Source organism: Lynx canadensis, chromosome F1, assembly GCF_007474595.2.
Source record: "Lynx canadensis isolate LIC74 chromosome F1, mLynCan4.pri.v2, whole genome shotgun sequence".
In the NCBI taxonomy this organism is placed as follows: domain Eukaryota; kingdom Metazoa; phylum Chordata; class Mammalia; order Carnivora; family Felidae; genus Lynx; species Lynx canadensis.
The window spans coordinates 3593525-3621038 of NC_044319.2; the positions used below are offsets into that span (position 1 = coordinate 3593525).

The 27514-nt window shown below is 39.8% G+C and overlaps 2 protein-coding genes across 4 annotated transcripts in view; one reads left to right on the top strand and one right to left on the bottom strand.

The window, feature by feature from the left end:
• Nucleotides 1-9086, bottom strand: part of CNST (consortin, connexin sorting protein) — a 119117-nt gene extending 110031 nt beyond the window's left edge. Inside the window, exon 1 of one of the 2 annotated variants that reach the window (XM_030303171.1) lies at nt 8670-8766. The gene's annotated coding sequence lies outside the window, so the exon portion shown is untranslated. Of the gene's footprint in view, nt 1-8669; nt 8767-9001 lie in introns of those variants that run through there. The other variant, XM_030303169.1, reaches the window with a different exon arrangement.
• Nucleotides 9087-9350: 264 nt separating this feature from the next.
• Nucleotides 9351-25677, top strand: TFB2M (transcription factor B2, mitochondrial). Of its 2 annotated transcripts, XR_003966048.1 has the most exons (9): nt 9502-9814; nt 10618-10706; nt 14473-14626; nt 14932-15080; nt 18187-18273; nt 20493-20555; nt 23060-23223; nt 25079-25161; nt 25264-25351. XR_003966048.1 is itself a non-coding variant. In XM_030303172.2 (8 exons), the coding sequence occupies exons 1-8, from the start codon at nt 9520-9522 to the stop codon at nt 25436-25438; spliced, it is 1176 nt and encodes a 391-aa protein (XP_030159032.1). In that variant the 5' UTR covers nt 9351-9519; the 3' UTR covers nt 25439-25677. The 2 variants fall into 2 exon arrangements, 1 of the variants encoding a protein (XP_030159032.1); XM_030303172.2 differs by lacking the exon at nt 25079-25161 and having other exon boundaries at nt 9351-9814; nt 25264-25677.
• The last annotated feature ends 1837 nt before the right edge of the window (nt 25678-27514 follow it).

The following is a 27514-nucleotide window of genomic DNA, read 5'->3' on the forward strand; positions in this document are numbered from 1 at the left end:
CACAGAGACCAGGAGTTTGTAGAGGAAACGACGAAAGCTTGGCTGGATGGGAAAGGCGTGAGAAGCGGCTGGAGGCTGACTCCAGGTGTCTTGTCTGCTCACACGGCCCTGTTCCAGCTCAAATCCCCACTCCAAAGCCTTTCTCCCAGTCTCTCGGCAACCCTTCTAACTTTATTTCCCACTAGCCTTTTATAAAACCTTTCCCTGGCTACAATGGACAACTTATTTACCTCTAAAATTAACAAGGATTTTTAAAAACAAGGTATGTAATACTGGTAAGGGTTCAATGAAATACACATTGGCACATGTTCAAATTGAATGTAAATTGGCACAACTTACAGAAAACAATTTTACAACATGTAGCAAGAATAGTTTTTTTAATAATTTTTTTAATGTTTATTTATTTTTAGAGAGAGACAGAGTGCAAGTGGGGGGTGGGGCAGAGAGAGGGGGAAGACACAGACTCTGAAGCAGGCTCCAGGCTGTGAGCTGTCAGCACAGAGCCTGACGTGGGGCTCGAACCCACGAACTGTGAGATCATGACCTGAGCCGAAGTCAGACACTCCACCGATTGGGCCACCCAGGTGTCCCAACACTTCATTTCCTTGGTCAATGACAGTACGAGTGATTTTTTTTTCTCTTTGGCACTCTTCTGTATTTTGCATATTTAAGATATATTTTTATACTAAATAAAAATTTTTTAAAGTTGAATAAAGAACACACATTTTAAAAAAAATCACCAGGAATGCTACTAGTAATCTAAATATTAATATTGTTCATTTCTTTCAAAAGAAAATAATATAAGTAAATACAAGAGTATCACACAAGTTTAGCAGATTTAAAACACACCATTTACTAAGTGCTTTCTGTAGGTTAAACACTGTGGAGGTTAAACACTTTGACATGTACTATCTCGTGTAAATTTTGGAACGTGTGTTTATCCATCGTCTCAGAAGTAAGTCATTGCTTCATTTGCTCTATTTGAGAACCATCAAAGAGTTGCCTTATATATTTGCCAGTAACCTTGAGAAACAGGAGTTTCTACAAAGCCAGTTTTCAAGGGCACAAAGTATAGATCTCTATGGAGGAATATTACAGATCTTAGAAATAAACTCATCTGAATGGTTACAGAATTTGTCCCTATATGTTTACCAAATCCTAAGTCAAAAAGGTGGCATCTGAAATTCTGGTAAAATGAAAAAATAAAAATCTACACAATATTTACTGAATTAATTATAAATTATACTAACCAGAAAAGTTTTTCATGCAGTTTTCCTTTACTTTCTAAAAAAGTTAAAATGAATCTACATATATAAAGCTGTATACATTCTTGGGACTTGCATTTTTCACCAAATGTTTTAAACGCTGACTTCCACTGCATTTCTCACAGTACTTACTATTAATACTGATCACCTATGGGTTCAAACATTAACCATTAAGCTGATAGGAACCAATGCTAGGTTTGGATTCATTCACAAGCCACCATATTTCAAAATTATTCACCAAAATGGGTATGGATGTTGTAATGTGTACACACACATGTATACTGTAATGTGCAGGTTCATATGGATATTAGTAAAATTAAGGAATGAACCCAACTAAGATAAAGAACATAATTCATACAGCATCAAACACAATTTTAACACTATTTTTAAATTACAAAACCTAAGCCAGGAGTTCTCTAGCTTAGTTTCTATTGTTCTTTTGAACAAGAAGTAAAAACTCATTAATTCTATCATTTCCAAAGTTATTAGGAAATTTCAGTATGAGTTGAGGCTGCTATATTTACTTTTAATGAAGGCTCTCATTGTTTCACATGGCCCTTTCAATGCATCCTGCATACCTAAGGGGCAGATCATTCATTTGAAAACAATTACTTTGTGTTTTACAATAAAAGCAGTGGCTTGATACACTTGTGGAATGACTATCTCACCAAGTCTCAAAGTTCCACAGCGACATCTCACCATCCGGTCAGTGTAGCTAGTATCATCCCAGTCGTATGTTGTTACTGGCACCCAAACAATCTCTTCACTTCAGATGAGTCCCAGCATCTCCAACACGCCACTACCAACGTCCCATTATGTGGCCCTAACTTCCGGTCCTTTTTACTGTCAATCACTCCCACCTCCATTTCCCAGTCTGAGCACATCAAGGACTGCAGACTCCTGCAATTCCGTCTGACCTAACAGTGACATACTGATTTATATCTAGAGCATACTGAAAGTTAACTGAAAGGCAGGAAGAGAGACGGGTGTAAAAGTGACTATGATTTCTTTAAGTTATTCAAGAGAATGTATTTTGATGGGGTTTTGGGAAAAGAAAAAATGCCAGAGCAAGGCAGTTTACTCTAGGTAACAAATTCTAATAAAAGGATAAACCAATAGAGAAAAAAATTTGTCCCAGAGAAGGACCCCTTATGTTGCGTTAGAAGACTGTTGGCAGAGGGGTGCCTGAGTGGCTCAGTCAGTTAAGCATCTGACTCTTGATTTTGGCTCTAATCTCATGGTTTGTGAGTTCAAGCCCCACATTGGGCTCTGCACTGATAGCATGGAGCTTGCTCGGGATTCTCTCTCCCTCTCTCTCTGCCCCTCTCCTGCTCGCCTTCACTCTCTCAAAATAAATAAATAAACATAAAAAAAAAAAAAAGATTGTTGGCAGCATACGATTTTCCCCAGAGATGTTTTATGTCAGTGTCAAGTATTCCCTAATGAAAACATACGTGATAAAAAAAAAACAGTACTATTAAATATACTCTAGTATAGCCTAGGTCTGTGCACTCAAAGTATACTTGTACTCAGAATTTCTTCCTGACAAATCCATCAGTCATCTTCAGCAGGATGAGAGATATCAATGGATTTTGACTCTAAAGTAAAGCTTCTGTTCAACTTTAATTATAGAAAAAATACGAATCTTTGAATAACGCCATTTTCCTCAACCTAAAATTTATCTACCTTTTCTTCTCTTTGGAGCATTACTACTTTTGTAATAGGGAAGGAAGGAGAGGCAAGAGGGAAGGAGTAACATTTGTATTCCTCCCCCACTTCAAGTTTATAACAGACTATGACCTGCTCCGACTTTTGAACTTTCCATAGAAGATAGAAGAATAGAAAGAAACCAAAAGGTGAGGTAAGGCAGAATACGCTGTAGTGGCATTCTGGATACCGTCTCACATACTCTGAAGAGCTAGAACAGAGTGGAGACTCTCCAGCAAAGGCTGCACAAAGTACATGGTTTTATACAAAGTACTGGACAAGCACACGGAGGCTTTAGTTGTAAACAGGCATTCTTAGAATATTTGTTTCCTCAATATTGATAAGTGTTTCCTCAGTCTTGATAAGTGCTTCTGGAGCAGAATTTTTGCTTATAAGCTTTTTGCACATGTAGGTATGTATACTCTTTGAACTTGTCAGCGAAGGCAAGCCATTTTGACAAAGGTCAAAGTCTGTTGGAGTTCACTAGCGAACCCCCAGGTATACAGCTAAAAAAGGACAAAAAGCCTCTAGGCATCAAAATCTACAAAATTATAATTAAATAAGAGGCCACTTGATATAAGTAAAAACTACCTCCTGATTACATACTCTTTTATTTTGGGTGAATAAGAAACAGATCGTCCTTTGGCTAGTGAAAATATGAGCTTTGCTTGATAAAGACATAGGCGATCAATTTTTAAGCTCGAGTTCAGATGTGAGACGAAGAAGACAAACCATTTTTTCTCTTCTCAGTCACAAAACATATACGATTAAAATAAGCAAGTCACAGAACCTTGTTTCTAATTCTGGCTCTTTACATTGCTTCCACGATGCTTTACGTATGACTCTGTCAGCATGGCAAAGAACTCCACAACAATTTTTTAACTACTGGAGCAAAAGGAAGAAAGTGATTATAAGCTGTTGAAGAAAATAAAGCCTGCTGACTGAATCTGGATGAAGAAGTCACAAATGGGCAGACAGCCTTTTCCTTTCTGATCAGAATAGTTTCTACAAACTTCCATTTCCCTTTTCATCTGAGCTGCATTTGAGGGAGGAAATCACAGATTAGTGGGTAAGAGTCCTTTGAAGACCTAAGTAAACTGTTTTCATGCTCCACCAGCAGGGGAAAAACACACTGAAGTAAACTTTGGTGTTTCATAAGGTACAGAAGAAATAACTCCACTAGGGGGCTTCAGTAAATAAAATACATATTCACAAAAATAAGTTCTCATTAAAAAAACCATAAGCAATGTTTTTCAGTTCATCTGTAAACTCTTAAGATTTAGCTGCACAGTGGTAATATGAGCAGAAGGGAAAAACAGTGGAAAAAGCAATGCAGGCACAAAATAAAGTCAGTGGTACGCTCTCAAATACCCAGGAACAACATCATTCTTTTTTCTTTTTTTTTTTAATGCTATTTTTTTGAGAGACAGAGAGAGACAGATCGTGAGAAGGGGAGGGGCAGAGAGAGAGGGAGACAGAATCTGAAGCAGGCTCCAGGCTGTGAGCTGGCAGCACAGAGCCCGACGTGGGGCTTGAACCCACGGACCGTGAGATCATGACCTAAGCCGAAGTCAGACGCTTAACCGACTGAGCCAGAACCACATCCCGGTGACCCAGGAACAACATCATTCTTAACTTTATCACAAAGTTTACATATTTTAAGGAAATTATTTATTTCAAAATCTGTAATATAAAAGATCTTTAAAATGTTAGTTTGCCTTCATTGAAATTAGAAACCCACAGCCACTTAATTCACTGAGTTTTCTAGATGCAGCAAACACAGAAAAAAACAGCAATTACTTAGGTAGTGGTCTTACAGGAAAAACAGGCTAAGTAATTAGGAGCATTAACAGACAGGACAGTTACAAAATATTGCTAATTCCTGAAATCTCTTAGGTACCGTCATTTCAAATGTCAAAAGGCCAATGTCAATAAAGGTGACAATATGTGTCACATACTGCTCCAGCAATTCCTCCTACGGTCAAAAGGAAAACTAAACTTAATGTGTCAGTATTTTGACAGACACGTACTATCTTTCCTTTCCACATGGCTAATGATGGAAAACAGGAAGTAGTAAGAGATGGCAGGGAGGAGTGATGTGATGGCAAAAAGTTTCCATCTCCAAACATGTTGGCACAATCTCCCAACTGTGACTAAAACAATGTAGGAAATCTCAAGCTATCATAAGATTCAGAAGTTTTACACTTTTTTGCTTTTTAGATTGCTCGGACAGAGCTTTTATTTTTATTTTATTGAGATGCAGTTGACTATTGATGTATTTCTTCAAAGAATACTATAAATAAATCATTTGAAATGCATGAAAAACAAAAGTATTCCCTCGGTAAAAGGGAATATAATTTCCCCCAAGGGAATGATTCCTAGATAAAGAAAAGCCTGTATTTGTGTGAATCTTCAGGGCCCTAAACTGGAGAGAATGCTCACAACAGTATCAAGACACAGATACACTGAGTGTAGAATTTCTCAATAAAAATATAATCCTTGGAGAGGCCACTTAATCATTTAAGAGCTTTTTTAAAAAATGAAAATTGCCAAACTCTCAATTATTCTTCCTCAAATTAAAAAAAACCTGTTAAGACTAATTTGTAGGAACTATATTCTTTCTTATCCAAAGAAAATGGTGCCAATGGACAGTCATCTAGATTTAGATACAAATGAAAACACTGTATTTTCCTGCTATAATGTGCATCTATGTATGTCTCAGGAAACAAGCAACATCCAATCATTACGTATTCCCCAGGTCTGTCTCTGATCTTTTAATACTCCACACAATGCCAACACTGTGACAGCTCTACAATGACTAGATTTTAGAGGGATTTTGCTTACTGAACGGGTAATTTAAGATTTCTTTATACCATAAGGGTTGGGGAGGAGGCGTATTTCTTATATTAGATTACACCAAATATTAATTAGGGCTTCAGATGAATTTTGACAATGAATTTTAATATTAAATGTAGATGTAAACAGTGCAAAGTAGTATTAGGGGAAGTTTAATTGAATATATAAGAGAAGAACAATGATAGGTCCTATTGATCCCACTGAGGTCAGTTAGCCATAAGGTTAGTTTTCCAACAGGGTTACCTTCAGTTTTAATAGCTCTGAACAAGAGATCGTTCCATGCAACTCACCATCCCTGTTGCAAAAACAACTTAAAGCTCGTACATAGTCAGCATGTCCGTAGTTTTGTATCGAAAGTGCCGTATTTCCTTCTAACTTTATCTAAACCACCATACATGAGTTACTTGTTTGCTCGTAACCAGGCTCCTAGCATTTTTGAACCAAAAAATATACCCTTTCTTTCTGAATTTTGCTGAAAAGATTTTCTCTTTCCTTTGACAAGAAATGCCATCATACAGAGAAGCACATTTATACCCATTCAAGCTCTCCCTACTTAGTAACACAGGTAAAGGAAACAGAGAGTCACAAAGCATCTTGACACATTGTTGACATGCAGATGTAAATAACTGTAACAATGACATCCCAGGAAATGACTGAGCACCCTAGTCATCTTACAACCTCCACCAAACATGCACTTGTCCACCTGTTTATCCTACTCAGGGTTAAGACAGTCATCTCCAAGAGGAAGAGACTTCTTGGAACTTTCTTCCTGCACAGAAACTTCTCAGTTTGGGGAAAAGAAAAAAAAGAAAAGAAAAGAAAAGAAAAGAGAAAAGAAAAGAAGGAAGAAACTTCTCAGTTTGACTATCACAGCACTTTAAGAAAAGGATTTTTAAACTTACCCTATTGGATTTACCCCAGACTCTCAGGATAGGAAGACATCCTAAAAATCATGTAGCAATACTGTCGCTACGAGCTGCCCAATAAGATCCTAGCCATTTGCCAGCTACATGTGGCTACTGAGTGCTTGAAATGTGGGTAGTCTGAGCTCACATGTACTCTAAGTATCAACACCAGCTTTTGTAGATTTAGTACGGAAGAATGTAAAATATCTCATTCTCAATTTTCCAAACATCCCATTTGAAACTGTATGGTTTAAGTAAAATATATTAAAGTTAATTTCACTTGTTTCTTTACCTTGTGAATGAGACTAGAAAACTTTACATTGCTTATGTGGCTTGCATTACAGCTGGATTGTCACAGACCTGCCGTCCCTTCCAGCACTGTTTACAGACCTACAGACTTAGTGCTGATAGCAAACAGGAGTATCTATCACTGGACATTTCCCAATTACAACTGCCAGTTAAAAGCCGAAAGAAAAAGCAGTTATTTTCTCGATCAGTTGATATTATCAAAAATAACTTAAGAAGAGTATAAAAATAGAATCACTTTGCCCTGACACCATTTTAAGGAAAGATTACCTCAAAGGGGAAAAAATAGCACAGGACACAAAAACCACACCTCTGAAGAAACTATGATGGGAAATAAGCAAATCATGTTTTTCTAATAAAGTAGATCTGAATGCTGATTGTAAGGCACACCTTTAAAGGGAAATTAACATTTATTTCCTTTCCAGTACCTAGGGCCTCAGAAAAATAAAATGTGTAAGATTGTGTCTTTATTATTGAAGCACCTTCAACCACAAACAACCATTAGCATTATAAAAAGGGAAATAATTATCATAACCTCATGCTCCTGTCCAAAACAAACAAACAAACAAAAAACCCAAAACCCAAAACGACTCAAAAGCAAAATAAGAAACATCAGCTTCTCTAGGGCTGAGCAGGCTACCTTTCTTCCACAAATCTTATGAAATAAGAAAATATATTTTAAAATAAATATTTTGTACAATTTTTTAAGTGTATTTTAAACATGAAAAATTCAAAATCAATTTCTAGAAGTGAACCATTTCTTCCTCTATCATGGCATTTTTCTTCTTTATTTGATTTAAAAATATTCAGGCCTCCGGGACTTTTAAGGGAAAAAAATCCAGTGTATTTCAGAATCTATGAAAATATCTTTAAAAGGATAGAGGAGGTGACAGCTCATTAAAGAATCGTGAGGAAAGCTTCCTTCGGTGTTCAGAGCATGCAAGAATCACTTCTAGAAAACTGTCAATACAAAAAATGAATTTGAGGAAATTTAGATCAACGATTCCCCCCGGCTTCCACAACAGCTGATCAGATACTTTCTACAGTGTCCTAGCAAATTTATCATCCAAAAAAAGGGGGGGGGGCATATTTGCTTGTCAATTTCTTTATCCATTTTGAGATTCATCAGCTGGGTATAATCCTCAGACTTCAATTCGCCAGGTGATACATTCCTCAGAAACCTTTTTCTTGTGCATTTAAATACCAAGCTCAATTACGCCGCGAGCACAGTAAGCAGAAAGGATTGTACATATTTTCACAGGGTGTTGATTGGATGCGGTTTCCTGTCCTGGTGTAAAGAGTGACGGGCCAATCTCTTTCTGAGCATAATCCTTAAACACTGAAATCACTCTCAAAGAATCGAGTCTTCTAACACTGCCCGAGAGGTAAAAAGACTGCCAAAATTTCCATTAGAGCATCCTATTTTTAGAGTCCTTGGAATTGGTCTTCAAAATTGCATTCCGCGGCACGTATCTGAATAAGTTTACGGAGGGATCAAAATAAGCATCCTAAGGTCGCAACCTTCCTAAGCCTAGAAGGGGATTTAAAGCTTTCAAACTGTAATTTTTTTATAACCTTAACTTTAAATCTTATCAACACGCGAGTTACAAACGAACATTAAGGTAAATACCGGCCCAGAAGGAGGTACGGCAGGGAGACACTCGGCGGCGCTCGGTGGAGGCGGGGGCGCAGGTACGAAGGCAAAGCGGGGCCACCCCCGAGGGCGCAGAGCCAGAGCCCGGGCCGTGGGCTGCTGCCGCGGGGAGGAGGCGCGGACACCCGGGCCGGGGGGACGGGAGGCGCGCCGGCGGGCGCAGGGGGCGCGGGGGCTACACCTCCCCCGGAGCGCAGAGGCGGCGCGCGGCGCACAGCGCGGGGGAGGCGCGCGGGGTCCCGGGGGCTTTCCACCCCGGCCGCGAGCCGGCCGCTGCCCCGCACCGCTCTCCCTCTCCCTCTCCTCACCTGGGAGTCGGAGGCGACCGGAGGGCTACGGCTGCGCGCCGGGTCTGTCTCCAGCCCCGCTCGCTGACATGGCGGCCGAAGCGCTGTCACAGAGCCTGCTCGGGTCTCCCGCCGCTCCGGTGGAGACACCTTCTGCCTTCCCGCCCCGCCTCTCTCTGCGCACCCTTCCCGGCGGGCCGGCGGGCGGCGGGCAGCCCGCGACCGCGGAGCATAGAGCGCGAGCGGCTAGAGAGGAAGCGCAGGGACAACCATAGAGTAACAGGTCCAGACACAACCCGGATGGTCCGTCTCTCTCCACGTCCGTCCACTCACAATCCTCCGGCGACTGCACCCGGACGGAAGCGGAAGTGAGGGAAGTGGCAAGAAGAAGGGAGCGTTCGCATGCGCGTTTTGTAGTGTCTAGTACCAACCGCCCTAGTAGGGTGGTAGGCAGGTGTGGCACGTGGGGTGTCCTGTACGGAGTTCGTTGACGATGTGACGACCCCGGGCGACACTGGGACTGACGTTAGAGGGCGAAGATGTCGGTCCCGCGGCTGATGCTGTCATCCTTGGCCGGCGCTGGTCGCTTTTGCGTTTTGGGGTCCGGAGCGGCGAGGTGGAAGAGCGTCCGGGCGCGGAACCGCCGCGGCTTGTCCGACCTCCACCCGCAGCTGTCGCCCAACCAGGGTTTCAGAGACTCGCCCTCGTGGCTGCCCAAGAACCGCTCAGAGCCCCGGAGTTACATAACCAATCCGAAACTCGCCACGACCTTGGTGCAGATACTGCAGAAAGAGAACAGAAACCGTCACCAGCTCTTCCTGGAGTGCAATCCAGGTGAGTCCGTCGTGGACTGCGTTTTCTTGGACGTTCGTGACTAGTGCCTATTGTACTGATTGCCCACGCGATGCTGTTTAAGACCTGGCCCCTTGAAGCAGCTTGTATGGACTGTGGTAATCAGGACACCATGAAATATTTCTGCAGCAATTTGCACTTTACACACATTTGGTAATACCTGCTCTTAGCTTTTACCATCTTCCCAAAATACTTGCAAGCGCCCCCCGCCCAGAACTTTTATCTAACCTTTGTATAGGTGTCCTAGAGACCATAGCAGGATGTCAGAACATAAGATTTAAAGTTTATTTATGTACGTAATCTCTACACCCGGCGTGGGGCTCGAACTCTGAGATCAAGAGTCTCACAGTTTTCTGAGTGAGCCAGCCAGTCGCTCCTGAAAAATACTTGTTTAAAGTAGCACTTTCTGTCGTGGGTCTGTTTTGTTTAGGTTTTACAGTATCTTTCGTGGTTAGGGTATCTGGGTAGTCCGTGAATAATTGGTACGCTAAAGGCACCTTTTCTTGTTTGTTTTTGCAAGACATAGTAAAGCTTTGTGATTGAGAGGCTTTTCCGGCTTTGACAGAACGGATTCAAAGTCCAGCAGCACTGCTTATCAGCTGTGTTGAGGCAAATGATGTTATCTAATCCCCAGTTTCCTTACATGTAAATAAAAAGTGTAATATCTACTTTGGGGATGTGGGAATCAAAATTAGATAATACAGGTAAAATATCTACTTTAGTAAATGATATTGAAAGGAATTGTTTCTTTTGCAAATGAACGTTTTGTTCTGTTAATATACTAGGTCCTGGAATCCTGACCCAAGCATTACTTGAAAGCCAGGCCAAAGTGATTGCCCTTGAGTGTAACAGAACTTTTCTTCCACATTTGCAGGTATATTTTTAGTTTCTAAAAAAAAAAAAAAAAAAATTTATTGCTCAGTCAGCTATCTTTGAGTATTTAGGAAAGTAACAAGCACACAATTTATTTTTTTAGACTCACTTTTAGGGGCCATGCTGTACATACATTGTTATCCCCGGTGACTAGAGCATAGTATAGTAAGTATCAGTAAGTGATAATATCACGGTATCTATGCTCATTGAATGACTAAGCGATTGGAGTCCTGAGATTTATTCTCTGGGTGTACCTCTGCTACAGACTAGATGGGGGACTGAACAAAGTGTATAACTGGTATCTCCAGGGTTCTTTCCTCATCTCTAGTAGGGTATCCCTTGCCTCTGCTTTCTGTGAACTTAGAATCTAATTGGAATGCTACGATTAGATCAACGGGACTCTTGTTAACTCTGGATTTAGGGATTCAGAGGCAAGGAAGGTGTGGTATAGTCAGATACAATTGCATGCAGTGAAAGCATTATCCAAATGGATTTTTCAGTGAATTCTGCTTCCTTGTATAGCAGATCCCTTCACAGAACAGTGAAGTGGACATTCCTTACCTCACTGCCAGCCTCCTTCCTTCTCTTTCCCCTCCCTCCTCAAGTGTCTGGATTCAGTTTAGGAACCTTATACCTCTCTGTGCTAAATTTCGGAAACCATGTGAAATGGAATGATTTAAAAGTGCAGGATGACAACAAAAAATTATGAAAATGTACCAAATCCTTTTTTTCTTAATTTTTTAGTACAACTGTGCATGTTAGATGGTTGTTACTGTACAACTGATTGCTTTGAAAAGAAATCAAGGTTTTCCAGGTTATAGAATTGATGCTGAATCTACTGGAATTCCAAAACCATGAAGAGTTTAAAAGACAAGATTATTAAAAGACTGAAGATCATGAAGTGTGGGTTCGTGAGTTTGAGCCCCACATCAGGCTCTGCACTGACGGTGTGGAGCCTGCCTGGGATTCTCTTTCTCCCCCTCTCTACCCCCCACCAAATAAATAAACAAATAAATAAATAACAAGATCATGAAGTGTGATTTAGTAAACATAGCCACCTGTAATTTCAGTTTCACTTTGGGAATTGAAAGCTTTTATTTTGATCCTTTATAAAAGGCCGACTTTTGAAGAGTGATCTGCATGTTCACAAAATAATTAAGATGGCATTAAAATGTCTTTTTATTTACTTTCTTATCCTATAACACAATAGTTGCTTTTTTGTACAATCAAGGAAAGTGTTCATTTGAAAACAATGATTGAGTGAAAGATGGAAGGTTGGGGGCTAGAAAGGTCATGACATACAGTATTTCTTACAGGAATATTAGTCATAAAGTTTCCTGAAACTACAATGTAAGCACAAAATCCGTCTCTGACTAAATCCAGTCTTTGATTAGAACTAGTTCATGTTCCAGTTCAGGCTTTTATTTTCTTTCTGACTCCTCTTTCCCCCTCTCTGCTCAACACTAACTTGAGCTCAGCCCTTAGTACCTGTTCTTTCACTCTTATTAACCATCATTATGATGGAGTGAAAAACCATTCAAATAAGGTTTTGTGTGAATTCATCTATCTGCCAGAATAAATGAGAAGGAACCATTTAAATAGAAGTTTTGTGGCCCTAAATCGCAGCTTTAAAGTGGTGCTCTTAGCAGACATTGCTTCTAGCCCCCCAGAGTTTGTTTCTAAACACTGAAAAGTTTTTTCAAAGATGATGAAGGCTTAGGATTTTTATCTAACTTTAGAACTCCCACCCTCTCTCATAAATTCCCAAGACTCCACATTAACAGTGTTTCGAGTGGGAACAGTTTGTTTTCCTGTCTAGATGTGCTAGAGATAGTTTTCAAATTGTAGCCTATGATAATAAATCATAATATACCCTGCTGAAAATGGAAACTGTTGTTGCAGAAATAGCTGTACATGTTCAGCTGAAGAGATAGCTTCTGTGGTAAGCTGTATGGTATTTCAGCAGAGACAGAACAGTCTTTTCAGATCAGCCTGAATGTCAGCTCTAGCCCTCGCTACCTTTAAGACTCTCTGGCAATTAAGTAATTTAACCTGTTTGACTTTGGTTTTTCCTTTTCTCTTACGGAAAATAGAGACAGTAATACCTACTTGTAAAGAATCTTGTTGCAATTGAAATAAGATAAACTGCTTCCTGTCTTTGAATCCTACATGCGACCAAGTTCAATTTTAAAAGGTGATTTCACTATTACTGTGGAACTAAATTATTTTGGCGTTTTGGCTGTTATTGTCTTTACCATTATTGCATGGTAAGCGATAGATGCAAAAACCAACATGTACTTTCAAAGTACGAGTGGAACAAGGTCTTTTTTGTTTGTTTATTTTTGAGAGAGAGAGAGACTTTCCCCTCACAGAGCTGGGGTGGGGGGAGGGGCAGAGAGAGGAGGATGAAGAATCCGAAGCAGGCCCCAGGCTCCGAGCTGTCAGCACAGAGCCCAATGCAGGGCTCGAACTCACAAACAGCGAGATCATGACCTAAGCCAAAGTTGGACGCTTAACTGACTGAGCCCCCCAGGCGTCCCGGGAACAAAGTCTTAAAGTGTGCATTCTTACATTCCTATCAAACCAAAATTCATTAGATTTTCTTAGTTACAAAGATTAAAATACGACGCTTGAGTAACTTGTGAGGTTACTTTATTGCTGTATATATAGAACAATTTGTAGGACTTTCAAGGTGATCTGTTTGTAAGATATCCATCCAATGAGTGTTCTTTTTCTCTAGCTGGCCTAACACCACACTCTTCTGGTTTTCTTCCTCACATTTTTTACTTCTCAGCTTCTTGTGAGGCCTTGGGGTTAGTTACTCCATCCTCAGGCCTAGTCTCCTGTGATTCTCCCTAGGGGGTCTCCTCTGCACCCCTGGGTTTAATAACCTTCAACAAGCCAGTTCTCACCACTTTATGTCATTAGCCTGGACCATTCCACTGACCGCCCCCCCCCCCCCCCCCCCCCCCCCCCCGCCCCCGGTCAGGCCTACAACTTTCTGCCTGACGTCTCCACTTGGACCGCCTAACAGGTGTCTCAGGACTAACACGAGCAAAAGTAAATGGTTTCTACCCAGGCTGTTGCTTCTGTCATTCTCAAGGGTCCCCTCGAAAACGATCATTAGAATTTACTACATTTAAATAATATTTAGAGGTTGTAATCAAGCACTTAAAAATAGTTAGGTTTTTTGTTTTGTAACTTTAAATTGCACATTCTTGAAACTTTGGTATATATCAACAGAATTTTCTGTGCATGAGAACCTCGTTATATATAGCACATCATAGTACCCTCTTTGATTTTTTTGTAACTTCAGATTAGAGAAAAAAGCATGAGGGGCACCTGGGTGGCTCAGTCGGTTAAGCGCCCAACTTTGCTTAGGTCATGATCTCACAGTTGGTGGGTTTGAGTCCCTCGTTGGGCTCTGTGCTGACAGCTCAGAGCCTGGGGCCTGCTTCAGATTCTGTGTCTCCCTCTCTCTGCCCCTCACCGGCTCACATGCTCTCTCTTTTTCTCTCTCTTTCTCAAAAATAAGTAAACATTAAAAAATTTTAAAAAGAAAAAAGGATGAGTAAGAGTTTCTTGAAAGATTTTTGTGTTGGGGGCTTTTTCTTAGTAATATTGTGTGTTCATCACTTTTCTGGCATTATTTAATTTCTCTTAATTATGTTAATTTTTAGGGTAAATTGTTTGAAGTAGATCTTTGAATTGTTACCGAGTTTGCATATCACTGAAAATCTTAAACATGTCTCTCTGTCTCTCTTTAGTCGCTGCGAAAAAAGGTGAATAGAAAACTAGAAGTGGTCCACTGTGACTTCTTTAAACTGGATCCTAGAAATTCTGGAATAGTAAAACCTCCCATTATGCTTTCAGAAACACTTTTTCAGAATTTGGGAATAGAAGCACTTCCTTGGTCAGAAGGTAATTTTGTCATTCACTGCCTCAAATACCTTATGATTTGCCACCTTTCTCTAGCAGTACACCTTGTCTGTTAAAGAGATCCGTGTACTGTCCAGATGGTATAGTTTGTGTTGACTATGGCTTTCCACTCACATGGATACACTTAGAGCCGTTCTGCAGAGGCCAAGTTCCCTATCGAGGAAAGATGCCGTACCTGAGTTGTAATTGAAATGATAGTTTGTTAACTTGGTTTGACTCAATAAAATATGATCTTTGGAAGAAGTTTAAACAATTTATTCAAATATTTTTCCTTGTGTTCTTAACAGATAACCCATTAACAGTAGTTGGAATCTTCCCAGCTAAAAATGAGAAAAAGATACTTTGGAAACTTCTGTATGACCTGTATTCTTCTACTTCTATATACAGTTATGGACGAGTACAGCTAAATATGTTTATTGCTGAGAAGGAATACGAGGTAGGTTATTAACAAGTCACTGAGTAGCTTTTGTTTTGAAAGAGTCCTGTGATTTTTGTCTGCGTGGTCTTAATCTGTGTGACTTTAATTTGAGCTCATGACACTTGAGAGTGTTGAGATTGTTTTTAAATTTCTATAGAGCAGTCTTTAGGTTTGATTTTTTTTAAGTTTTTTTTTTTGTGGTTAAACATACAAGATACAATATTTATCATTTTAAGTTTCAAAGCGTACAGTTCAGTGGCGTTGTCTGTTCACATTGTGGTCCAGCCATTAACCACCATCTGTTTCTTCTCAGAAGTTGTTCATCATCCCATACCGAATTAAACATCAACTCCCCACCTCCCCCTTCCCGAGTCTCTGGCAAACAGTGTTCTACTTCTATGACTATTCACAGAATAGTCCATGAATTTGACTATTCTAGGTCCTTCATGTAAGTGGAATGACAGAGTAGTGCGTTTAGTGTCCGACTTCACTTAGTGTAATGCCTTTGGAGTTCTTCCAAGCTGTAGCGTGTCAGAATTTTGTTTTCTTTTTAAGGCCGAGTAATACTCCATCGTATATCATATATGGACATACACGCGCACCACCTTTTGTTTATTGGTTCATGTGTCAGCGAACGTTTGGGTCGCTCCCGCTTTTGGTTGTCGTAAATGATGCTGCCGTGAGCTTTGGTTGCAAGTCTGTCTTCCAGGGTCTGCTTGCAGTACATTTGGCTGTATACCCAGGGGTGGCATTGCTGGATCGTGCGGCAATCCTGTTTTTCAACTCTGGGGGAGCCACCCTCCCGTTTTCCACAGCAGCTGCACTATTTTACGTTCCCACCGGCAGTGCACAGGAATTCCAGTTTCTCCGTTGTCTCTCAACATTTGTTTTCTGTTTATGATACCCATTGTAATGAGGTGAGGTAGTGTCTCATTGTGCCTTTGATTTGATTAGTGATGTTGAACATCTTTTCAGGTGCTCGTAGACCGTTTGTGTTAGGAATGTCTGCTAAGGTCCTTTGCCGTTTTGGGGTTGTTGTTGTTGTTGTTGTTGTTGTTGAGCTTTAGGAGTTATTTGTATATTCTCGTGATAAATCCCTGTTCGGATACATGAAATACCTGCAGGCGTTTTCTCCCCATCTGTGGGGTGTCACTGTACACTGTTGATTGTGCACATTGATTCCCGAAGTTTTTTATTGTGATGAAGGCCGGTTTGTCTATTTTTTTCTTCTTTCTGTCTGTGCCTTTGGTGTCATAGCTGAGGAATCACTGTCAAATCCAATGTCAGGAAGCTTTTTTCTTATGTTCTAAGAGTTTTGTAAGCTTCAGTTCTTACATTCAGGTCTTTGATCCATTTTGAGTTACTTTTTTATATGGTGTTGGGTAAGGGTCCAATTTCATTCTTGTGCATGCGGGTATTCAGTTTTCCCAGCATCCTTTGTTGAAAAGACTGTGCTTTCCCCGATGAATGACCTTGATGCCCTTGTCAAAACATCATTAAACCATACACATTAGGGTCTGTTTCTGGGCTCTCTTATTTTATTACATTAGGCTATTCAGTGTCCCTTGAGATTCCATATGAATCTCAGGACTGGTTTTTCTGTTTCTGTGAAAAAAACACCCTTGGGATTTTGATAGGGATTGCACTGAATCCGTAGATCACTGTGGGTAACATTGATATCTTAACATTGCTAAGTCTTCCTATCCGTGAACACAAGTTGTCTTTCCACTTGTGTTTAAACCCTTTCATTAGGTGTTTTGTAGTTCTCAGTGTACAAATCCTTCACCTCCTTCGTTAAGTTGATCCCTAAGTAGTTTACTCTTTTTGGTGCTGTTGTAAATGAAGTTTTCTTAATTTCCTTTTCAGATTGTTCATCGTTAACATAGAAATACGACTGACCTTTGTGTGTTGTTTTTACATCCTGCAACTTTGCTGAATTCATGTATTCTAACAGGAATACTTAGGGTTTTTCGACTCTGTTCTCTGAAATTCAAGGGCCTTCTGAAGTTCTTGATAGTATCTTGAGAGTAATGTTTCTTTTCTGCTCAGAATGTTTCATGATATTAATGTTTTAATCCATTGTAGGTATTATGCTTAGTGAAATAAGTCAGTCAGAGAAGGACAGGTATCGTATGTTTTTGCTCATATGTGGATCTTGAGAAACTTACCAGAAGACCATGGGGAAAGGGAAGGGGAAAAAATAGTTACAAACAAAGAGGGAGGGAGGGAAACCGCAAGAGACTCTTAAATACAGAGAACAAACTGAGGGTGGATGGGGGTGGTGGGGAAGAGAGGAAAGTGGGTGATGGGCATTGAGGAGGGCGCCTGTTGGGATGAGCAATGGGTGTTGTATGTAAGCCAGCTTGACAATAAATTATATTAAAAAATAATAAAAATGAAAGTAAAAAAAATCTTTTAACCCATTGTAACACAAGATGCTTACTCGTCTATAAGAGTTACGGGTCAGGATGGTGGAGCAAGACATGAAAAGGTGGTTTACTCCCCAAGACTCAGTAGAGAAATAGTGACTGTCCATGAGAAGCGTGGGGGACTCAGAACCTTGAGGCTGTACGTACATCATCTATGTGAAGGAAGAGAAACGGGAAGTGCTTCATCAGATTTCATCTTGCTGTTAGGAAATGTTCTAATGCTTTTTTTTACTGTGGGCCTTTTCACATGTGGTTTGCTCGGTCTGTGTGCTGCCCTCTCATTCACTGCCAAGCGCTCAGCCTTCAAGTGTCAGCCTGGACATGGACAATTCTTGACTCAGAATTTACTAGGCTACCTGATACATAGTTCTAACACCCTTGTTCTCCATGTAATTAGATATTTTTGTTTTGTTTTTTGCTTTAATGAGATTTTGCCCTGGTAGGGGCATGGCTATCAGGGATGGCTAAGGGAAATCAATCCCACATACATTATATTTTAAGTGTACATGGTGATGTATTTCAATGTGAAAATTTAAAAGGACCTTCTCTTCCTTGAAGTGTTACAGTTAAGATTTTGCATTTAATTCTGATTTTCTTCAATTTCCAGATACTATTAAGATAATACTTTTAAGATCAAAATTTGAATTTGATTGATCATAGTCATGTATACGTGCAACTTATTTTCTTTTCATTAGAAACTGGTGGCAGATCCCCAAAATAACCTGTATCAACCATTAAGTGTGCTCTGGCAAGTAGCTTGTGAGATTAAGCTTCTGCATGTGGTAAGTAAAATCCTTCTAGATTGCAACAGAACTTCATTTTTTTTTTTTTAAAGTTTATTTATTTACCTTTGAGAGACAGAGGGAGAGCATAAGCAGGGGAGGGGCAGAGAGAGAGGGAGACACAGAATCCGAAGCAGGCTCCAGGCTCCGAGCCATCAGCACAGAGCCTGATGCAGGGCTCGAACTCACGAACTGTGAGATCATGACCTGAGCTGAAGTCGATGCTTAACTGACTGAGCCACCCAGGTGCCCCAGAACTTCATTGTTTTTAAAGAAACTACATTTTGGACGCCTGGGTGGCTCAGTTGTTAAGCATCTGACATCAGCGCAGGTCATGTTTTCTTCATGAGTTTGAGCCCCGCATCAGGTGAGCTCAAGCCCCACTTCTTTCTCTCCCTCTCTGTCTCTCTGTCTCTGCCCCTTGCTCATGTGCACCCCTCTCTAAGAAAAAAAAAAAAGAGGCTACATTTCTTTGACCAATAAATGGAGAAAAATTAAAAATTAATTTTATTTTTTTCTAGCTATTGAAGATAATTATGTTTTTGTCACATATTTATATTTTTCTCAGATCATAAAAATAATATGGGCTTATTGTAAAAATGTGAGACCAGGAAAGAAAAGGAAGGAAGGAAAGAAAAATTTTTTAAAAGTCACCACTACCATTCTGCCACCCAGAGGTCAATATTGACATTTGTAGCATATTTGTAGCCTTTTCTTTTTCCTCAGTTTTTGTTTTTATTCTTTACATAGTGGAGATTATATTACTTTGTATCTTGTATTTCTTACTTACTAGTAATAGTTAATGGTAAGTTTTTCTCTTGTCAGTAGACATTTTTCGTAAGTTTTTAATGGCCACTTAAAACCTCACTACAGAGTATTCCCCTTTTTAGTTTATTTCTTTAAGCAAGATCAGAGTTGTCTAATAAAAATATAACGTGAGCCACGTATTTTAGGTTTAATAGTAGCAACATTCATTAAAAGGAAAAAACAGGTGAAACTAATTTTAATGTATTTGATTTAACCTTCTTGATCAAAATACTGTCATTTCAGTGTACAATCAGTATGTTACGATTGGTTATTACATAATTTGCATTCTTTATGTTCTAGGCCTTTGAAGTTCAGTGTGTATTTCACACGTAACACATCTCCATTCAGACTAGACATGTTTCAAGTGTTCAATAGCCACATAGGACTAGTGGCTCCTCTATTCATAGCAAGGGGCCGGAGTGAAGAAAAAACTGACGACCGCTATTTCTTTCATGCCATAATTTGTCCTTGTCTTTTTTATTTTAGTAGATTAGAGTTTTCATTGGATGTATGTTTATATACATACAATACATATGGGCCCTTGTGCTTCGAGGAAGGTGTTGGTTTCATTTTTAAATTTGCCATGTGTATCTCCATGTAGTCCCTTCCCTGCTTTTGTCCAGGAACACGTTAAGCCTGTCAGTGTGCATACTCAGTTGTTAGAATGTTACCCATTCGACTTCAGCTTTTGTTCCAGTTCTGTTTTTTCTTCTCCAATACGTGAGGTTCTTAGATTGGATCTCTGTTCCTTGTCTTTTGTATCTGTCATGCTCTCGTCATGTTCCTGTATTTGCAGAACTCTTTTCACACTAGCATTCACAGCACTGACCCTGCACTTGTATATTGTGACCTTGGTACTGCAGTTCTTGGTGTCCCTGAAATCCTTTCTTACCTCAGTGATCTCTCATTCTGTTGTCTGCCTTTTTACCTGGGCCTCTTCTATCATCCAGGCTATCTGCCGCTTTCTTCATAAAGGCCTCCTGGCAAAGTTAGCTTTCCGGAGAGTCTTTTTGGTTGTTCTGCAGTGTTTGTTTTCAAAGGCCTATGTTGACTTTGGCCATTCATTAACCTCAGTGTTGATGTGATGGTCCCTAACCTGATTGTGAGTCTAATGTGGAAATCTTAGCTATTGAGATAACTTAAGGACTATTTGCATAACTGTATTAAGGATGAGTCTTTCCAGATAAGGGAATTCCCAATATCTGGATAGACCTTTGATTTTCCTTCTCTTTATCTAAAAAAACAGAAGAGGGATATTTATGATTTAACTATCCCAGTTGTTTTTCTTAAATCCAGTTAGAATGATGACTCAGATTTGATTTGTTCTGTTGCTTAAAGCCAGTAATAATCTGGGACACTTTGACTGCAGAAAACTCAAAGAAATGTTTTGGTTTTGTTTATCTTCCCTCAAGGAGCCTTGGTCCTCATTCAGCGTATATAACCAAGTTGGGGGACCAAAAAAGTCGAAGAATAAGGTAAGAATTAATTAATAACCTTCCTTTCTTTCCTCTAAATGGAACATTTGGTATTCTGTATTTACTTAAAAATTTTTTTAAGTACACTTATTCATTTTTGAGAGAGAAAGAGAAAGGGAACCACTGGGGAGTGGGGCAGAGAAAGAGGGGGGCAGAGATTCTGAATAGGGCTCCGTGCTGACAGCAGCAAGCCCGATGCGGGGCTTGAACCCACAAACTGTGAGATCATGACCTGAACAGGAGTCGGATGCTAAACCAACTGAGCCACCTAGTGCCTCAGTTGGTTAAGTGTCCGACTCTTGATTTCAGTTTGGGTCATGATCTCTGGTTCTTGGGATTGAGCCTTGTGTTGGGCTCTGTGCTGACAGTGCAAGCCCTGCTTGGTTGGGATTCTCTCTCTCCCTCTCTCTCTGCCCCTTCCCTGCTTGCGTGCCCTCTCTCCTGCTGTCTCTATCAATATAAATCATAAACATTTTTTTACAATTCTCATTATTTTTGAAGAGTTGTATTTGTCAGCTGATTGTACGTGCATCCTAGTTAGCATAGTAAGAGCTTAAACAGAATTTGACTTCATTTTTATCTCTCTTGAAATAGAAGGTATATCTCAGATTTGGAAAATATGATCATTTTAGTGTCCAACTAATTTGATAAACTAAAATTCAGAAATCTGTAATATTACTAATTATAATGATTGAATTTGTCATATGTTTGATGAATCAGTATGTCTTGTTTCTTATCTGGGGGGTGGGGCTTGTGTTTGGTTTTTTTCCCTCACTAAAGAACCGAAGTGGTGATGTTCTAAAGTTATCCTCCATTTACTTTATATTAGGGGTGCTTGTAGTGAAATTGGAACAAAGTAGTTGAATTTTCAAAAATAATTTTTGGAGTCAATTCAAAAGTTTCACTTTAGGATTAAATACTAATGATGCCCTAGTCCCAGCTTATCATTATAGCACCCAGTAAGCAGTTTTTAATTTCACTGATCCCTCCCCCCCACAATCAACTGTAGGCATCCACAGCTAGAAACCAGAATTGATTGAAGTTTTCTTCTTCAGGCTAATTTGTCTTCCACAAATATATATATATGTGTATATATATATATATATACACACATATATATATATATATATAAATTTAAAAATTGTGGGGGGAGGTGGGTGGCTCAGTTAGTTAAGTGTGCAACTCTTGATTTCGTCATTTCGTCTTAGGTCATGATCTCACATGTGTTGGGGCTCCGAGCTGGGCATGGAATGGAGCCTCCTTAAGATTGTCTCTGTCTCCTTCTGCCCCTCTGTCCTTCCCCACACAAATGCTCTTCTCTCTCTCAAATAAAATGAAAAAATAAATAAAAACATATAAAAAAGAAAGGGACACCTGAGTGGCTCAGTCGGTTAAGCATGTCCAACTCTTGATTTTGTCTCAGGTTGTGATCTCATGGTTCATACGATTGAGTACTGCATTGGGCTCTGCACTGACAGAGCAGAGCCTGCTTGGAATTCTCTCTCTCCTTCTCTGTCTGCCCCTCCCCTGCTCATGCTCTCTCTCTCTTTCTGTCTCTCTCAAAATAAGTTAAACTAAGACATTAAAAAATTAAAAAATATAAATGTGTATGTGTGTATATATAGATGGATAAGTAAATAAGGGATCACTATCTAACACATGAGATTTCCAAAGGACTTAAACAGATGACCTTCCTCCTTTGTGAGGGATAACTTTAGAGAAAAAAACATCTTCACCTTACATCAAGGCATGTGCAGTTTTTATTTTAATCTGACTACTGTGTACTAGAGCAGGCTGGCCAACTTTTTCTGTAAAGGGCCAATGTGCAAATGTTTTAAGCTTTGTAGACCACATAATAGTCTTCATGTTCATATTCTTTTTTTTTTTTTTTAAACAATCCTTTCCAAATGTAAAAACCATTTGTAGATTCATACTATATGAAAACCAGGCAGGCCATGGACCATAGTATATTTTTTTAACATTACAATCTGCTCAGTATAGAAAGAAGTTCAGTACATGTTGGTGTCATGTTTGGGATTTGGTTTTACCCTGCTTGCAAGTTAATAACCTGTTACTCTTTAAAGGATACTACCCCAGGGCCCACTCCTGCATCAGACAAAAGAATGTATTTGCCCTCAGGTCCTCTGGGGTAATGTGCCATGGCTCATTTGGATGGTGTAAATGCAGAGGTTTGCATTGCAACATAGAAACACAGGGCTGGGGGGACCCACTTCTTTTCTAGCAGACATTAAGCAAGCCGCTTCTTTGTCCTGGAGAGACATGATCTCCTCCCTCAAGCTGGCTCACTGCAAACCCCCCTGAGAAACTGCCCAAGTAAACAGTGGTTAGGGCCTTGCATTCTTGACACAGACAGCGAGAGCACATAGGAGCCCTCCGGCTCTGGAGATTGCCTCTTCCAGCAGGCAGCTTGTGTGAATAGGTTCACTATGTCTCGCTCTGGCAACATTTTGTGGCTAACACAACTTATTTCTTTCTCTCTCCAGGAACCATTAGAACAAATAAATAAACAAAACATGTGTTTTATTCAGATGACTCCTCTTCAGAATTTATTTACAGAAAATTTAACATCTGTTAATTATGACATATTTTTTCACATGTTAAAGCAGTGTTTTATGAAGCGCCATGCCACGCTCATGGACCATTTACAGTAAGTAAGAAGAATAAAAGCAAGTATAAAGTAGCAATTTAATATAAGAATTAGATTTTCATGTTAGAGGTCCATTTTCTATATCTGTATCATGATTAACAGAGTGAGATACCATGTTTTCACTCCTTCAGATCTTCCAAACCCTTCCTTGGTGCATATTTTAAGAAAAATAAAATTCAACTTCCCACATAATCTCCTAAGCTTATTTTTTTTTCCTTTGAAAAACAACTAGGGATGCCTACCAGTTCTATCTCTGTCAGAGATATGCCCAGAATTGACCTGTGGGAAGAACTGGCTCCATGGGGCAGGTGCCTGGGTGGCTCAGTTGGTTGAGCATCTGGTTCTTGGTTTTGCCTCAGGTCATGATCTCATGTTCGTGAGTTCAGGCCCTGCATCGGGCTCTGTGCTGGCAGTGCAGAGCCTTCTTGGGATTCCCCCCCCCCCCCCCGCTCATTCTTGATTTCTCGCTCTATCAAAATTAATAAACATTTAAAAAAATAATAAGAGGGGCACATGAGTGGCTCAGTCAGTCAAGCATCTGACTCTTAATTTTGGCTGAGGGCATGACCTTGTGGTTTGTGAGTTTGAGCCACACATCAGGCTCTCTGCTGTTAGCGCGGAGCCCACTTTGGATCCTCTCTGTCTCTCTCTCTCTCTCTGCCCTTAACCCCACGCTTGTGCGTGCTCTCTCTCTCTCTCTCTCTCAAAAATAAACATTTAAAAAAATAAAATAGGGGGACCTGGGTGGCTCAGTCAGTTGAGCGTCCGATTTCGGCTAAGGTCATGATCTCCCAGAGTTCATCTCCCCTCATCGGGTTCTGGGCTGGAGCCTGCTTCAGATTCTGTGTCTCCCTCTCTCTTTGCCCGCCCCCCACTCATCTCTTCTCTCAAAAATGAATAAACATTAAAAAAGCCTTTTTCTTAATAAAAAGAACAAACTCCTTGCTGGTGACGGATGGAGGCAACATCATTTCTGGTGTACCCACCATCTACCTTTTGTCATTGTCTCTCCTTAGTGGTTTTACTTCCCAACCAAAGTCCTCTAGTCCTCTTGTCCTGGACCCGACTTCGTGTTTCTACCTAAAGCTTTATTAACATTCTAGCTGTTACTACCTACTTGGTATCCTTATAACTTTTATATAGGCTGATGTGTACAATTTTATAAATTATGCGTTGCACCTTGGAATCAGCAGCCCATAGTCATTCAAAGTATTGTCAGAGAATAGGTGAGACTCTGAATGAGCTGTTGGTTGAACAATATTTGTGTAAAAATAAATGTTAAAAGTGGCATCAGACCAGTAAAAGTAATCTACCCTTTTCATCTTACCACCTTGTGGTAGTGACTATTTTGAATAAAAATATCAGGAATATAGGAAAATAAGCAATAAATATGGTAAACGTGTTGCAAAATGTTAAAATCCCTTGGCGACCTCTGAATTGAAAGCATGTTTACACCTGTGACCAGAATTCTGTCCAAAATCAAAAAGTATTGGAAAAATTTTCCACCAAAATATTTTGTTATAAATATTTACTTGTTATTGTCATAGGCTCAGTGATGGTTTCTTGCTAGGCTAATATATAAGGCAGTTTTCTGCTTTAAAATTTATTCGTTAGTAATTTTCACATAAAAAGGTGAAAACTATTCCCTGTTTGAAAACTGTTGGATAGCAGTTTCTGCTCTTTGTACTTCTTGAACTATTACACGGACCTAAATGTTACGGATGTTTTTGCAAAGAGAACTAAGAGATGAAAGAGGTAGGCGAGAGAATGTTTCTGAAGGGCAGTGTTAAACTGGATTTTTTGGTAAGAATTGATGAGAACACGTGAAGGCCAAAATCTGCTCTTTTTGTTACAGGTAAGCCATGAGACTTTAGAAATAATAGTAAAAGCTGTACATTATACGCAAGCTCTTAAACCAAACAAGATTGATTATATATCGTAAGTTAAGCATTTTAAATTGGGCGTAGAAGCCATCTCTACCAATATTAATTGCAGTTCTAAGATGGAATTAAGCAGACTTACTTTGTATTTCTTTTGCAGGTCATTGAGTCCAGTTAATGCAGTAGCTATACTGAAGGAAATAGAGAAAGATGGAGACATGAAAATAACAGATCTGTACCCTGAAGACTTTAAACTGCTTTTTGAAACTATAGAGTCTTTCAGAGAGTCTTGTAGGTGGCTCTTTGATGACTGCATAGAAGACATAATCTTGTAGGGAACTGGATTGCCCACATACTGGCGAGAACTGCTTATTTATTTGGAAATTATGGCACCAATGGAAGAGAACTGGGTTTGTAAAGCTTGCAGGCTTTTAGCAGAAGATAACTGCCCTTGTTTGACAGAGTGGGCAGATAATTTCTTCTGAAGTTGATACCTTCAGTATATTGGATGAAACAACGACTGCTATTTTATTCACAAAAAATAAAATGAACACCGTATTACTTGTGGATTTGATCAGATTGCATTTGTTTTGTTTTAAATTCTATCTCCTGTAGGTATACTGGTAGATGTAGGGTATTGCCAGATGAAATTTAGTTTTAGAAATCCCTTTGGCCAAGGGTGCCTGGCTGGCCTAATCAGTAGAATGTGTGACTTGATCTCAGGATTGTGAGTTGAATCCCCACGTTGGGTGTAGAGCTTACTGGAAAAAAAAAAAAATCCCTTTGGCCAAATATCTTACCTTGTATTTAAAAAAAATTTTTTTTTTATGTTTTTATTTTATTTTTGAGAGAGAGAGACACACTGAGAGTGAGGGAGGGGTGGAGAGAGATGGAGAAGAATCTGAAGCAGGCTCCAGGCTCTGAGCTGTCAGCACAGGGCCTGACATGGGGCTTGAACTCACAGACTGCAAGATCATGACCTGAGCTGAAGTTAGATGCCCAACCGACTGAGCCACCCAGGCGCCCCTATCTTACCTTGTATTAATTTAAATATTCCACTAACACTGTTGATCTTTTGCTTCCTCTTGGAGGGCAAAAGACTGTACATTATTAAGCTTAGAAAGTAAATTAAAATGATTTAAGTGGTTTTACTTTGCAAATTGTTGAATTATATTATCAAGTGCTGTACAATGAAATTATTTCAATTTTAATATGCTTTAAACTTTTTTAGAAATTAAAATATTTTAAGTAATAAGATTTCGTGATTTTTTTTTTAGTCTCTAATGATACATTAAATTGACCCTAAGCTTTTCATTTTAAACTGTTATGTACAATGTGCTTTCAGTGAGTAATTCACTCTGCTATTCAAAAGTCTCTTGAATTTTTGTTCTATCAAGAAAGTTCATTTGAAGTTAGACCTTTACATGAAACTAAATGAAATTAAGAATATTTTCTTAGATCTTTGATTGAAGAAGCCATTAGGTTTTAACGGAGACATCAAATCTCAGATCTGTTTGCTATTATGATACTTCTTAATATGATACTTCTTAATACCTGAGTTACTAAGTAACTCGTTTGCAAGGCATGTTCTTAATAACATTCAGGCAAACCAGTTCTTCCCTGCTATTGTCCTTGGTCTACAATTCCATCTGGCTGGAAACCGAATCCTCTTTTTTCTCTTGTAATTCCTTTCCTGCCACTGTATAATCTGCCAAACTGTCATACCATTCAGTCTTCCACTGCTAGACCTTCAGCCTAAATTCCTCCTGAAGCTTCGTAACTAAACTCTAATATTAAGATACCAGGGGCGCCTGGGTGGCTGTCAGTTGGATGTCCGACTTCAGCTCATTCAGCTCAGGTCATGATCTAGTGGTTTGTGGGTTTGAGCCCTGCGTCGGGCTTTGCACTGACAGCGTGGAGCCTGCTTCAGATTTTCTTTCTTCCCCTCTCTCTGCCCCTCCCCCGCTCACACTCGCTTGCTCTCTCAAAAACAAACATTAAAAATAATAATAGGGGCGCCTGGGTGGCTCATTCAGTTAAATGTCTGACTTCAGCTCAAGTCATGATCTCGAGGTTTGTGAGTTCTAGCCCCGCGTCAGGCTCTGTGCTGACAGCTCGGAGACTGGAGCCTGTTTTGGAAACTGTGTCTCCCTCTCTGCCCCTCCCATGCTTGAGCTCTGTCTCTCTCAAAAATAAATGAACATTAAAATAATAATAGGGCAAGACTAAGATACTGAAAGTGGAGTGATTCCTGGTGATGGCAAGGCCTAGTACCAGGTAATTCAGGGTTAAACACACACTTTGTCAAAGGACCTCATGGTTGGTCTTCTGGTTCATTTGAATCCCCCAAACGTTATGAGTTTAGCAGAACGTTCACATGGAATAGTAGGAGCATGGTCTGGTGTCTCTGG